This window comes from Ahaetulla prasina, chromosome 2 (assembly GCF_028640845.1).
Source record: "Ahaetulla prasina isolate Xishuangbanna chromosome 2, ASM2864084v1, whole genome shotgun sequence".
Classification (NCBI taxonomy): domain Eukaryota; kingdom Metazoa; phylum Chordata; class Lepidosauria; order Squamata; family Colubridae; genus Ahaetulla; species Ahaetulla prasina.
The window spans coordinates 233,384,120-233,399,421 of record NC_080540.1 but is presented as its reverse complement, the minus strand read 5'-3'; the positions used below and the strand labels follow the sequence as shown (position 1 = coordinate 233,399,421).

Sequence of the window (15,302 nt, the reverse complement as noted above, 5' to 3'; positions counted from 1 at the left end):
GCAGGTAGTCATAGAAATTCTCATATAGATTCAGGTTGTAATTTCACCCTGAAATTATGCAAGTGTTTCTTAATCTTGCTCTTTCAAAAAATATATTGGTATTGGACATTTTTTTTCCTTACAAAAAAAAGAGAGATATGGACTAACTGTAGAGTCTAAGAATAGTAGCAGGTCACTTAGAGAACAGACCTAAAGTGGCAGCTCTACACTGATGTTGCCCAGCAACAGCACAAATCAAGGGAAGCTTGATCAATTTCTTGTAGGTACAAAACAAAATATCTTGCATGTCCCATTTTATATATTTTGTAAATACATGCTTCTCTCATGATTATCTTATCACTAAACCAAATAAAGTTATCAAATTGTTAATTAACTGAGTCCAGTTTGCTCATTATAATTATATAATATCTGGAAAGCTATGTAAGACATGAAGGTAAAATATCTTATTGAGCTGAACTCCTTCCAATTTCATGGACCCATCTGTACTGCATTTTCACATGAAAATAGTGGTGTAATTCATTTGCAAAAATTGGCTGTATAAGAAACACTTTCTCGCATGGGGTGTCAAATTTTTGATTGCTGTGCTGTGCTTATACTGTAACTACATTAAGTGTTGACAATGGTGAGGGTCTTAAGATTACTCTAACGTCTCTAATTTTTGCAGACCAAGATTTTGGAGATCAAAACAGCTACAACTCTTTCTGGAGCCATAATGTTCAAGTAAGCATTTGTATACTCTGATTCTCTTCATTCAGTCAATTGCAGGATTCTAGTTTCCAAGAGAAAAAAAGTAAAGCAGTCCACCCAGTAGTAATTTATGTTTGTCAGTCCCAGAGTATTTATTTTATTATGATTTTTTTTTACACAAGAACCTATCTTAACTGTATACAGGGTAGGCCTTAGCTACAACTTTGGACCTCAGCGACAGTCACCACAGAAGGAAACAGATATGGAAATGGTCTGGCTTAAACTTTCACCATTTGGCAAGTGAAGTGATTTAAAGTTCATAAACTCTGTTTTACTCACTGGAAATATAATAAGTAATGAACCAATGCAGTTTCATTACTGTTATTCCCAACATTGAGGAAAAATCTGTAATCAGACCAGGTAACCATGGGTCACTCAGTTTCCCAACCAACCTACCTCACACGGTTGTTGTCAGGAAACCTCATAGGAGCGCTAGCCATAGTGCCTGGAGCAGGAAAAGTAGGATATAAATCTAATAAATATAAAAATAATAGCAAGCAATAAGCATGCAATTCCCTTGGTGACGCTCCTCTAACCTCAGACATAATATTTCTGAAGAACCGGATTTACCCCCACGCAATTCATCTCAGCTTCGCCTGATCCATTAAGCCTCCTTTCTCCCAACTACGTCCCAGATCCTTTTAAAAATAAGAGAAAGCGAAGGCTCACTATACCCACGATATCGTGGAAAGGGCAGCGAAAGGAATAGAGGTGAAGAAGGGGAGGCGAGATTTAAAACTGTAAAATTCGAAGGTTTTCGGTTTTCTCAAGCGGCAGCCCCCTGCCCTTAAGGGAATAATAGCGACGCCCATAGTAATGCATTACTTGCAGCCCCTCGCCAGGGGTGGGGAGAAAGGGCTCGGTCCTCCCTCTGTGACTGCGGGCGCTGCAGTGCGAAGCGGCGGGTGTGAAGCTTCCACTTCCCTGGGATTTCATTTCGGGGGGAGGGGGGGGGTGCGCGCAGAACAGAAAGCAAGAGAAAAGATCCGCCATATTCCTGCCTTACCACGCCCGGAGAGCTGAGCTACTGAAATCCGTCTGGCTGCACAGTATATGCACCAGTCTCTGCCTCCCCCCACACCCGCCTCCCGCGGTACCCACCCCCGTTTCTTACACCAAAGGAAAGGCGGAACCGAGAAAGGAAGAGCTGGCCCTCCCTGGCTGTCGCTGCCGCCGCCGCCGCCGCCTTCGAAGACAAGCAAGCGCAGCCATCTCTCTGTCTCTTTTTTTTCTCTTTCTTTCTTTCTCTCTCCCCCTCCCTATCTCTTCGCCCTGCGGCTCCCTAGCGAGGGAAGTTGACTTTCCAAGAAGCAGTCCGGAGGGTTTTTCGGGGTCAGGGCAGAAGCCGTGTCTCCTTACGCGGGACGCTTGGGGGCCGCTGCGTTCAGAAAAAGGCAGCGGGGAGGGGAGGGGGGGAAGCGGGGAGAAAGCGAAGGAAATGGACGGGCTCGGAGCGGAGGGCGGCTTCGGGCGCAGCCGTTAGGGCTTCCAGGCGGAGGAGGGAAGAGCCGCGCGGTTTGCCAGAGGGTCAGGAGAGGAAGCCGAGAGGCGGCGGCAGCGCAGGAATAGAAGGAGGGGTAGGAAAGCGAGGTTGTTTGCAAGCAGGACGCTTTAGCTTTCTGCCGGGCAGCGCGCTTGCTGCTGCTGCTGCTGTTGCTTCTGCCTGGGCGGATGTTTCTCCGCGGTTTGGCGCAGGATTGAAGGGAGAGGAGGACTCGGAAGAGGCGAAGAGGGTTTCCAAAGGCAGGCTTGGCGGGGAGGGTTGTAGGTAGGTAGGGATACCTGCCCGGGGCGGGGGGCACGTCGCGGAGCTGCCCGGGCGTCGCCGCGTGTTAGCAGCCAGGGTTCTCCCCGGGGTTCGCCTTGCCTTTGCCCGCGCCTGCCGACGGGAGGGGCGCTCCGACTGAGGAGCGGGAGGGCTTTCTGGCGCTCGCGGCTTTGTGGCTCGGGGTCTGCGTGTTTTCGGGGGGCGGGGTGGGGGCTGCGCCTGAACCAGCTCGGAAGAATGACTCTGGAGTCCATCATGGCGTGCTGCCTGAGCGAGGAAGCCAAGGAAGCCAGGCGGATCAACGATGAGATCGAGAGGCAGCTCCGCCGAGACAAGCGGGACGCCCGCCGAGAACTCAAGCTGCTGCTGCTGGGTAAGACTTAGCCGGCGATGCCGTCACCCCATTTTGGGCAGCTGCTTCCCTCCCCTTCCTTCCCCCCCCCCCACTACCCCGGTACCAATCTTGCTTCGTCCCAGACGAAAGAGGGGGACGGCAGAAATGCGCCGGAGGAGCTTAGGTCTACCTATATAGTCCTAGAAGAAAGGGGTGATCCTGGGTGTGCTGATGCGTGTGTGCATACGAGAGCGCTCACAAGGATAGTTGCCCTGTGGTATTTGGATTTATTCCCGTGCAGTTGTGCATAGTGTGGCTGTAACCAAGCCAGCTGCTGCTGTAGGAAATCAGAACTTGGGTCTGTTGGCCTGAAAGGTGTGTTCAAACGGCAGGCTGAGTGAGGAGGGACTGTAAGGGGAGAATTACAATCCCTTCCCGCTTCTTTGAATTTTTTATTTATTTATTTTTGCAATGGGATTGTGCCATCTCCATCCATAACGAGATGCGTTATCCTGGGCGTAGGAGCGAGGTGTGTAGATGCCGGGATGCCTTGCCTTAAGCTGCCTTGGCCCTTTCCCTTTCCTGGCTTTTGCCTGCCTTTCCTAGCAAGCAGCGTGTCTGCAGCGAGTCGAATGGCCGCTTGTGCTTGCTGTGGGTGGTTTCGTGTGGAGTGGACGCCTTCCCGAAAATGGAGAGAAAGAGGCGAGGTTGGGTGAAAAGGGAGAGAGGAGAAGTAGAGCAAGATGCCGAGCTTCGGGCAGAGATGGGCGGCAAACGCCTGTTGTGGGAATGCAAAGAGAGCAAGGAGGAGAAAAACGCAATCCCCAACCCGCCTTTGGCAAGCCTGACCCGAAATAAAGAGCTGGACTGAAGGAGCTGCCTTCTAGGATTGATGGGGACGGGATTTCAGGCTGCAGGAGTCTGAGTATGTGCTGCCCCCTCAGGAAGGCTGGAGTCCTTCCTTCCTCTGCCCTGGAGCTGTGGCTTTTCTTGAAAGGCAGCAGGATCTGAACACAGATTAGGTGGAAGGCAAGCAAGGGTCTGGATCCAGCCTTCTGCCAGAGGCTGGCTATGAACTGGGAATCTTTTATTAGTGCAGAAAGATGAAGGGTTTGGATCAGGAACACCTATAATTGGTGAGCTAGATAGGTGTGAGAATAGGAACCGGTGGAGCTGTTGCCATTTGGGGGTTCAAGCCACCTCCTAAATTAAAGACACGTGGGAGATAGAAATACATTGTCCATTTGGTGAGGGTATGTATGTCATCCTGTGGCATCGTAATTAATTCAAATGGGGAGACTGTGACTAGGAATAATGGCTTGGGAAAAAAAATGTCTGCAGCACTGTTTGCTTGGAAGGCGTGGTGTTATAAAACTGACTGCCATGTGTGAACCTCACAAAGAGCTTGTGGCTTTATTGAAGCTTGCCTCTGTTTTGTACCCAGAAATGATTCTTCAGTCTTAGGGACATTTTCCATTAAGAAAAATTAAAATTGGTGGGTAGCCGAGAAAACAAATTGTGCATTCAGGGGCTGCTCAGCAATATAAGTGTCTTTTCTTATGTAAGTTCTGCTCTGTAGTTCATATTGTTATGTGTAGTAAAAGAATATAATAGTGCAAAGAAAAGGATCTTTGCTCTTTGGGCTCCATTGACACAGTCTTGTCAAGAGCAAGCAGACTTGAAAGAAAGAAGTTGAACTTTTCTTTGTATTGTCACAAGAAGATCCAGGTAGAATATAACACCTTTGGGGCAAGTTACTGCTCTACTCTTTACCAGTCCACAGCAGCCTTCTCAGGGCTGATGCCTTCAGTTGTGATGACACTACAACTCTCAAAATTTGTTGGATGCCTGTGGATTTTGGACATTATAATCCCAACATGTCTGGAGGATGCCAAGTTCAGGAATGCAACTCAGCATTATCAGATATTTGTTCTTTGGTTACAGATTTATTAAAATATATAGTCTTCAGGTACAGTTTCAGAATCAAGAAAAGGGGATGTGTGGAAAGTCATTTGGAAACTTGTTATCTTCCTTATGAGTGTTAATGTTTAGCCATAGGTGAGGAATTAACCCATACAATATATATGTCAAGGATGTCTTATAAAAAATCAGACGTCTCTGAGCATCTGTTTTTGTTATTAATAAACTCAGATGATTTGATATATAAATAGTAGGTTTTTGTTTTCACTGTGAACATAAGGAGTTTTGTTCTTTAGAATAATATCCATATTGCTATGCTAGTTAAAAATATGACTCTATAATAGTGTGCCTCATTTAGAAATATATCAGTTGCCACTCTTTGGGGGGAAAATAGGAATGGATCTTAAAATGGATAGATGTAGCCAAATTCTTATAGTATATTACAGTTTTCTTGGGGTTTTTTCTAAAAACTGACAAATGCACTCTTCAAACCCACCAACTTTCCTATGTGTGCATTTCAATTATGTGTGTACAAAACTTTCCAATTAAGCTTTCCAAAGGTTGGTAGATTAAGACTATTGTCAGCAAACTAGTAGTTTACAAAAATGGAGTTGACATTCAATAAGTTGCAAGTAAATTTAGAACTGTAATGGGCTCCTTTAAAAACTCAGAAATCTCGGCAAGATTTTTTTGTGAGGAACAGAAAAATTTTTCTTGAGGGTTTCTTCAAACATCTGAAAACATTTTGGCCTGCTGGATTTAAAACACAACATACACTCTGTTTTTAGCCTGTGTGTCAGAATGTTTCTAGACATAGATGTTAATCAGATAACAACGTTGCAAAAATTAAAAAAGCCTTCCCTCAACTCCAACTAGATGTTGTAGGATTGGAAAGTAAGCCAAAAATTACCCTTTTCTTAATGTTATTTATCTGATGTATTTGACATGGATTTTATTCAGCAGAAGACCTATATTATAGTTATCATTTAATAAAGATATATTTATCATTTGTTTCCAACATTTATTTTCTCTTTCAACTTACTGAAGCTAAATGACAGCACCTAACTGACCCTGGGCAGTCTTAACAAGCTAAGCGGGATCAAACCTAGTCTGTTAATTGGATGGGAAGCTACCAAGCAATAGCAGAACTATAAACTAAAGTGGGGAGTTGAAACAAGACTTTAAAAAATATTTTATCTATTTATATCCTGATCCACATTCAGAAAGAACATAGATCATAAAAAGAAAGGAAAGCTGTTTTATTGAGTCTATAATATTCTTCATGGTTTAAAAAAATGATGATTCTATTTAGTAAACATCATTCTACTCATGATGTTATGTGAACACATCCATGTTTTTTTCCTTGACAATAGTATGGAAGTTTCGTTGTACTGTATTGTCATCTTTAATCATTTTTACTCCCCAGATTAGCATTCCCTGGTATTTCCTGGTAGTCTCTCATCTCTGAATACAAGCACGAGTCTGCTTTTAAGTTTTTTTAGATCAGCCAAAATCAGGTGGTACTGCATCCAACAGATTTTATATACATGGAACCATAACTTGAAATGAAGTTTTTATAAAATATGTACTCAGTTTCTTGAAAGCATCTGATCATTGAAAGTAAAGGATATTGAACTTTATGTTTTTTATTCTTTTTTTAAAGGCAATCCATGATAAGGGTAATGGCCTTTGGCCTTTATTAAGCCAAATAGAGTTTGCAAAGTAATATACAAATCTTCTTGTATACAAAAACATAAGAAAAATCAGCTTGAAATTCAGGACAAAATAAATAGAAAAATGTGACTAATGTTTCAGAGATGACAGTGGTCTGCAGGCTCGCAACTGAAATATTAAGAATCCAAAAATGATGGTCTGAGAGCAGCTTGTACAGTAATAGATCTTTGTTGAAGCTGAACTGGTGTAGATCCTTAATGTGAAAAGCACCACTAAGGTCCCATTTAAAATGAATTATATAAATCCTATAATTTGAATAGTTAATTTATTAATATTTTAGAACATCTTTTTGCTAAGAACACCAAACTATTGCATAAATAATTTGAAATAAAACATTGACATTAGAACAGTATAATTAAAATATTTAAAAGGAAGCGTTAGTGGCATGTCTTACCACCAAGAGATACCTGGATGAGGTACATTTTGTACTTGGAAAATAACATAAGAAAAAAACTTTTTATATGTCTGGACAAATGGGTTCAGTGTGTATTTGTGATTTTTGGAAAACCTTTTAGGAAATTTTTAAAAATAAGATAAGTTACTGTAATAACAATAATAATATTAGAAGAAGAAAGCAACAGTCAGATTCTTGGATAGTCAAGTCCTAACTTCAGGGGTTTTAAAAGTTAAAATTAAGTTCCAGACAGCTGCCATCAAACCTAATTTTGTAGGATATCAAGTATTTTATTGTGCAAAACAAAAAATTAGGCCCTACAAACAAAGAAGTAAATAACTTGTTTAATTTTTTTACATTTCTGGTTGTAACATTTCTGGATGAAACATGACCGTTTAAAGCCATGGGGGTGCAGTGGTTAAAATGCAATATTGCAAGCTAATTCTGCCCATAGCCAGGAGTTCGATCCTGACTGACTCAAGGTTGAGTTAGCCTTTTGTCTTTCTGAGGTTGGTAAAATGAGATCCCAGTTTGTTTAGGGAAATATGCTGACACTGTAAACTACTCAGTGCTGTAAATCACCATGGAGAGGTATATAAATCTGAGTGCTATTGTTAATATATAGTTAGACTCAAGTTACAGAAATCCTTTACTAGTATTTCAATCAGAAAAAAACATTGTTGTACACTATATTAATACAGGCTTTTGCCATTTGGATTATTGGACACATTCAGGATACTTTTTGTATTGATGAAAATAAAAAAGATTTCTTGATGAAATTCTTTGATTTATTGACTCCATTCTTTCTGATAATTCATATTGTCAATTTAGGAGATATCTACTGTACATCTTCCAGTTCCATAACTTTTGGTTTACATGTAGAAAGATATTTGCCCTTCATTATTGACTTCATAATTCCACCTATTCCCAAATAATAGAATAATGAGCCAGCCTTCAGAAACCACAGCTAATGGCTCATTTCAAAAGCTCTGTCTGTAAATCAGTTCTTTTCTAACCTCATGAGCCCCAGATATAAGACTAATTTTCTAAAATTCTTTGCTAATACAACAATTTGAAAAAGCTACACCATCTTGTTCAGCAAAGGAGACAGCTGTTCTGCAACTAATGTATTTGTTGCTGCTATTCCAATTTTGTTTATGGTGATTATTTTTTTTTTACATTGGGCATAATCCTGAGCTGTTTGTAGGTGCATCCCTGTTTCAGGATTGCATTATTGAAATTTATTTGGGAAATAGCAAAATTTTATGGTATACCTAATTGCAGGAACTGGAAAAATACAGAACTCCTTCTACCCTTTATTAAGAAAAGGAACAAATTGGCCCTGTCTGCATCCATAAAACCTCACTTTTTGTAAATACAAGTACTCCTCAATTTACAACTACAATTGAGCCAAAATTTCAGTTGCTAAGTGAGACAATTGTTAAATGAACTTTGTCCCATTTTATGACCTTTGTTGCCACAATTTGTTAAGTAAATCACTACATTTATCAAGTAAGTAGCGTGGTTAAGTGAATCTAGCTTCCCCATTGACTTTGCTAGGAAGAAGGTCACAAAAGGTAAATTATATGACCCTAGGACTGCACCATCATAAATAAGAGTAAGTTGTCAAGTATCTCAATTTTGGTCACATGACTATGGAAATGCTACAATGGTTGTGTGAAAGACAGTCATCAATCACTTTTTACAATGCCATTGTAACTTTGGTCAGTAAATGAACTGTTGTAAGTAGAGGACTAAAGCTTTAAAAACTATGATAAAACAACAAAAATACCTTGTCCTATGTTACCTAATTATCAAGTAAGAACTACCAAACAATGAAATAAAATCAACATTAGACCTAGTAGATTCAGTTTCATTTTTTTTATTTTATGGCATTTAGGAAATAACAGTAGATATTTACAACATCTTTTGATTCCACCAAATAATAGAATGTTAATATAAAAAAATATACAAATTACTTTGCAACACTTCTTTGTATTGATACAAACCCTGGCATACAATCTAGTGATCAGATGTTATTACAATATTCTTAGCATTTTCTTCTTGAGTAGACACTTACAGCAATATCTTCTAGTAATAACTAGTAAATAGTTACTCTTACCCGTACTCATATAATAAACGTTATATTCTAATTATGATAACATTAAAGTGTTATAGATCTCAGTAAGAGAAAAAAACAATTACTCATATGCAAAGAAAGATATCACCTTAATTTCTTTTAACTTTCTTTGCATTAGACAGATTCACTGTTGAATAAATAATAGAATTTCAGGTTATATTTCCTGTGTTATTATCAAATGCTTTTATATTTTGATTGAAGGGTTTAGAAATATTTGGTTGGTCCCTATAAGGAGCCCCATATTGGATTAAAGGGATATTTGATTTGATTTAGCTGAACTCTTAAGCACAAAACACATAGAAGTGGATTATTTGCAGTAGAAGAGAACCCTAATTTAAATATCCAGGGAAAATGCATTCAGAATAATATATACATACATACATGATTTTTTTTGCTAATAAAATGTTTAAAAAATTAGTCAATGCCAGGCATGAAAGACCAATTCAATTCAAACCTTTATTGTCAATGCACAACGTGTGCGAGATTGGATGAGCCTCCCTTAGTGCAGCCTCCCTAACACAAAATACATCTCAATGACTCATAAATGAAAGAAGAAGAAAAACCCTAACCCAATATATCACACTAACAGACACACAATACTTTATACATATATGTGCATAACATTACATTATATTATTTTACACCAGTGTAGACATGTTGCATATTGTGCTGGGCCTGCAAATCTATCATACCAAGTAGTTATGGTATGTTGCGTTCAGAAGTCTTGACAGCCCACAGATAGAAGCTATTTTTCAGCCTGTTCGCTCGACTGGCTATGCTTCTATATCTCCTGCCCGATGGTAGGAGAGTAAAGAAGTGCTCACCAGTGTGTGAATCATCCCTAAGGATTTTCCTCACCCTGCTAAGACATCAAGTCCTAGCAATTTCATCTGCTAAGCTCAGGGGACAGCCCATGATATTTTGTGCTGTTCTCATCACCAGCTCTGATTTATTGCTAAGGGCCTATGCGCAGGAACCTTCTCAACTAGCGGTCAGTACTTGGGGCTCAGTGGCACTTCAAAGGGGGACTGGAATTGTGGCCACACAAGGATACTAGAGTGCTCCCATCTTGTCACTCCACCCCCAGCTTCTGCCATTCCTTATCCTACATTTGATTTATTTCAGCATGTTACGTTGCATCATCTTTAAAGTGAAAAGATGTCGTCGTGAAAAAGTAAAATGGCTATGTAAATTCTATAGCATTATTGTTTATTAATTTATTTTTTCTTGATAAAGTTATGTCCATTTAGCTTTCTCTGACTCCTCCCAGCCAATGTGAGGTCTCCAAAGAGGCAATATTTCACCTGATTGCTTAAAACTCCTTATAGTAAGATGCCTGTTTCAAATATTACAACACACATTCAACCCCACCTTCTCCGTTATTCCCAGTCATTATCACTCCCTATTACCTAAACTCCTTGGATCCCATCTCTTACTCCCTTCCACCCCCTATTAAACAGTCACAGACAGTAATGTTGTCCCTCAAGCTATTTCTCTTCACTGAAACCTATCTTCTGATGTTTTCACTGCTGCTGTTTAGTTTTTCATTGCTTATTTGCCCATGTTGGGTGATCTGTGCCTTGTCAAAATTCTGCTCACCATGCATTTTGTCTTTATTCGGTGACACCTTTCCCCTCTTCATCTCTGTTTTTCCATTCTGGGCCTTCTCCTATCATCACTACCTCTAACCTTTATATTACCGGTATCTCAAACTCTGCCTGTCCTGCTGAATATTTTGCTTCCCTCGTATGTACTACATCTATCTTTTTTTCTGTGCTGTTCTTCCTCACATATGACAAATATAACAAATAATCCATATGAATTTGTCCTGAGTTAACAGTCATCATAGAATTGCAAAGGACTTTGAAGGTCATCTAATCCACCCCCTGCTCAGTGCAGGAATCCTTGTGTTGTATCGTTCTGAACAAATGGTGGTTCAATCTTCACCTTTAGTGGTGTTGCTCCCACAACTTCAGAAAGTAGGCTATTTCACTGCTCAATAGCTCCCATAGTCAGGAAATTCCTTCTAATTTTAATTTTCAATCTCTCTTTGTCCATATGCCAGCATTTGGTTCTTACCTTAATCTTAGGTACTCTGGAGAATAAATCTACACCTTCTTTCCTGTGTCACCCCTCCGTGTATTGGAAGACTGTAACAGTGTTAAGGGAATTATTTGTTTAGCAGAGTGATGGCATTCGGGGAAAAAACTGTTCTTGTGTCTAGTTGTTCTGATGTGCAGTGCTCTATAGCGTCGTTTTGAGGGTAGGAGTTGAAACAATTTATGTCCAGGATGTGAGAGGTCTGTATATATTTTCACAGCCCTCTTTTTGACTCCTGCAGTATACAGGTCCTCAATGGAAGGCAGGTTGGTAGCAATTGTTTTTACTGCAGTTCTAATTATCCTCTGAAGTCTGTGTCTGTCTTGTTGGGTTGCAGAACCAAACCAGACAGTTATAGAGGTGCAGATGACAGACTCAATAATTCCTCTGTAGAACTGTATCAGCAACTCCTTGGGCAGTTTGAGCTTTCTGAGTTGGTGCAGAAAGAACATTCTTTGTTGTCCTTTTTTGATGATGTTTTTGATGTTAACTGTCCATTTTAGATCTTGTGATATGGTAGAGCCTAGAAATTTGAAAGTCTCTACTGTTGATACTGTGTTGTCTAGTATTGTAAGAGGTGGCAGTATGAAAGGGTTTCTCCTAAGGTCTACCACCATTTGTACGGTTTTGAGTGTTTTTCAATTCCAGATTGTTCTGGTTGCATCATGAGGCTAGTTGTTCAACCTCCAATCTGTATGTGGATTCATCATTGTCTCGAATGAGACCGATCACTGTTGTGTCATCTGTGAACTTCAGTAGTTTAACAGATGGATCATTAGAGATGCAGTCATTGGTATACAGAGAGAAGTGGGGAGAGCGCACAGCCTTGGGGCCCCCCTGAGCTAATTGTACAGCTATCTGAAGTGATTCGGCTTAGTTTCACCTGCTGCTTCCTGTTTGTTAGGAAGCTTATGATCCACTTACAAGTGTGTTCAGGTACCTGTAGCTGGTATAGCTTAGTTAGAAGAGTGTCTGGAATGATGGTATTGAATGCTGAGCTAAAGTCTACAAAGAGGACCCTTCCGTAGGTCTTTGGAGAGTCAAGATGTTGTAGGATGCAGTGCAGAGCCATATTAACAGCATCATCTGTTGATCTATTTGCTCGGTATGCAAAGTGCAAGGGGTCTAACAGTGGATCCATGATGGTTTTCAAGTGGGACAGCACTAGCCTTTTAAAGGTTTTCATGACTACAGATGGTTCGTAGTCGTTCAGTTCCTTGATAGTGAACTTTTTCGGCACTGGGATGATAGTAGAGTGTTTGAAGCAAGAAGGAACATAGCACATCTCTAGTAATTTATTGAAGATTTGGGTGAAGATGGGGGCCAATTAGTCAGCACAGACTTTTAAGCAAGAAGGAGAAAACTTTTAGGGACAAGTGGCTCAGTGGCTAAGACGCTGAGCTTGTCGATCAAAAGGTCAGCAGTTCAGTGGTTCGAACACCTAGTGCCACATAACAGGATGAGCTCCCATTACTTGTCCCAGCTTCTGCCAACCCAGCAGTTCGAAAGCATATAAAAAATGTAAGTAGAAAAATAGAGTCCACCTTTGGTGGGAAGGTAACAGCATTCCATGCGTCTTTGGCATTTAGTCATGCCGGCCACATGACCACGGAGGCGTCTTCAGACAGCACTGGCTCTTCGGCTTTGAAACAGAGATGAGCACCGCCCCCTAAGAGTTGGGAACGACTAGCACATACCTTTACCTTTAAGAAAGCTTTTCAAGTTCACAGTTTACACGTTGCATTGTTGGTTACTGGGAGCTTTATCATAAATCCCTGTTTTTTACAATATGCATCTGAAAATGCATGTTGACTATGAGTGTTTATGTTTTTTAAAAGTTTACTAAAAGAAAAAGGTATTTTTAATGTGCTAGTAGGACTGAAAGATGTGTATCGATGGCCTTAGGATTTCAATAAAGATGTATCAATTTTTCCCAAATAGTTGATTAAAAAATTTCATTAAAAATCTTATTAGGATCTACAGATCACATTCTTACTTTTACAGTCAATAAATAACTTAGTTTATGTCTATTATTTCCAATAATTTTTCCATAAATATTATGGTTCTGTGTAATCTTGGGATACAAATTCACTGTAAAGGATTACATTGTTCATTCAAAAACCCTTAGAGTTATACTGTGTACCAGCAACATTTCCTCTTAAACTATATTGTGTTGATAAAACTGAGTCAGTAACAAGGTATGTTGACGTTTCATCATTTTCTAGTGTTTCTCAGCTAAACCTTTTATATTGTTTCATTTCCTTTCTTTTGTCTCATATATCTGCATAAATAAGTACAGCAGTCCGTAGATTAACTGAGTTTCATTTTATTTCCATCACTCTTCTATATTTTGCATGTCTATTATATGAAGTGGCAAAAATTTTTACATGCACCTAATCTAGTTAAATTTAGAACAGCATAAAATCCTCAACTGCATGATTCCTTGTATTGGAGTTCAAAATGCATAATACCCGATTAGGTCATGGGTGTTGAGGATTACATCTGGCAAGGATCATATTTGGAAAGAATGCCTGGAAACTGCATTGGCTGTAGAAATTTATTTCTACCACTGAGAGCATTCATATATGCCTGGCAATAATACGCCAATAAGTTAATGTTTTGAAGCACCAGTAGTGGTTAAGGCCAAAGTCTAGAAACTAAAAGATCATGAGTTCTAGTTTCTAGAACTAGTTAACACAAAGTCAGCTTGGTTACTGTGGACCAGTCATTCTTGCTCAGCCTAGGAAGAAAGTAGTGGCAAACCACTTCTGAAAATCTTGGCCAAAAAAACTTCTCTAGGAACATGTTCAGGCATCATCAGGAGTCAAGAGTGACTCAAAGGGATGAAAAATGTTAGTATTACTTACTATGTTATTGTACACAAAAGAAATAAATAATCTACTGTATATTTGTACCAAGAAGACATATAGATCAGGTGTGTCAAACTCGATTTCATTGAGGGCTACATCAGGTTGTGTTTGACCTCAGAGGGGTTGGGATGGGCATGGCCAGGATAGGCATGACCAGCTTGATGTCACTTGTGTTGATGGCACCTGTGGATGCCTCAACGCTTGTGTTGATGTCACTTGTGTTGATGGCATCTGTGTCCTCACTGCTCTGCGAGCGAAAACAGGCTTCCGAGCTCCATTTTTGGCTGCAACGGCCTCCTGCAGCCCTCTGACAGTGAAAATGAATCTCAGGCGGACCACCCGTGGAACCTCCTGAGCTCAGTTTTTGCTGGCAGAGGCACTGCGGGCCGGTCCTTTGCTGTTTCCAGGGTGGCCCCGCAGGCCAGATCTAAGTACTCCATGACCTGATGGAGTGCTTAGATCTTAGATCTGACCTGCGGGCCTTAAGTTTGACACCCCTGATATAGATGATGTTAGGGAGAGATTTTTTTGTTGAAGTATGTACCACTGAGGACTTCAACTCCACTTGTGTATTTCAACACCCAAAATTCCCCACCCAGAATTCTGGGAATTGAAGTCCATAAATTTTGAAGTTGCCAAGATTGGACACTCCTGCATTAAACTATAAGGCCAATGTTAAATTAAATATTAAACCTTGCAATGATGCAATCATTTCTGGGGTGGGGGTTGGGAATAGTTAGTATAAAATGATATAGTTTTCGTGAACCAAGAAATTTTTATTTGATAAAGGCAATACTTCTATATAATTTGGGTTTGTCTTTAATAAAATTATATCTTATGATACATGGTATTAACAGAGCAGGTAACTGAAGATCAGTTGAAGTCAAATCATAAAGTTGATGTATATCCAGCAAAGTAGGCATTGTTGTATTCAAGTCCTGCCAGGCCCTATTGGGTCAGGAGGAAAAAATAATGCTTTATTTCATTTTTAGATTTCTTGAAAGAGGTTTAAGCAGGTGTACTTTGCACAGACTTTGGAATATATCATTTGGGAGGAGGGGGTTGCATTTTTAGAAAAAATATTAATATGTTAATATTTTATTAATAATTTGTTATAAAATTAGTTTCTGTATTGTGGCCATTGCTGAATTTATTTTATCACACATTTTTAAAGATGAAGTATACTGCAATTCCTATTATGCATTATTGATCACACAGTGAGCCAGATGTTTAGATTGGATTTGGCATTTTACAGCCTTATTGAGTGACTCCCAAAGACTTGCGGTAGACAGATG

General features: G+C 40.0%; 2 protein-coding genes across 5 annotated transcripts in view; one reads left to right on the top strand and one right to left on the bottom strand.

Annotated features, from left to right (window-relative positions):
• The window catches only part of CEP78 (centrosomal protein 78), a 71,823-nt gene extending 70,002 nt beyond the window's left edge, over nucleotides 1-1,821 (bottom strand). For 2 of the 4 annotated variants that reach the window (XM_058173936.1, XM_058173933.1), the window contains exons 1-2: nucleotides 1,754-1,821; nucleotides 1,144-1,219 (exon numbers count right to left, since the gene is read on the bottom strand). The gene's annotated coding sequence lies outside the window, so the exon portion shown is untranslated. Of the gene's footprint in view, nucleotides 1-1,143; nucleotides 1,220-1,572; nucleotides 1,691-1,753 lie in introns of those variants that run through there. The other 2 variants (XM_058173934.1, XM_058173932.1) reach the window with 1 other exon arrangement.
• Nucleotides 1,822-2,619: 798 nt separating this feature from the next.
• LOC131193592 (guanine nucleotide-binding protein G(q) subunit alpha) overlaps nucleotides 2,620-15,302 on the top strand; it is a 112,217-nt gene continuing 99,534 nt past the window's right edge. Inside the window, exon 1 of the mRNA XM_058173940.1 lies at nucleotides 2,620-2,888. Within this exon, the coding sequence (XP_058029923.1) occupies nucleotides 2,753-2,888 (136 nt within the window). The 5' untranslated portion in view covers nucleotides 2,620-2,752. The remainder of the gene's footprint in view (nucleotides 2,889-15,302) is intronic.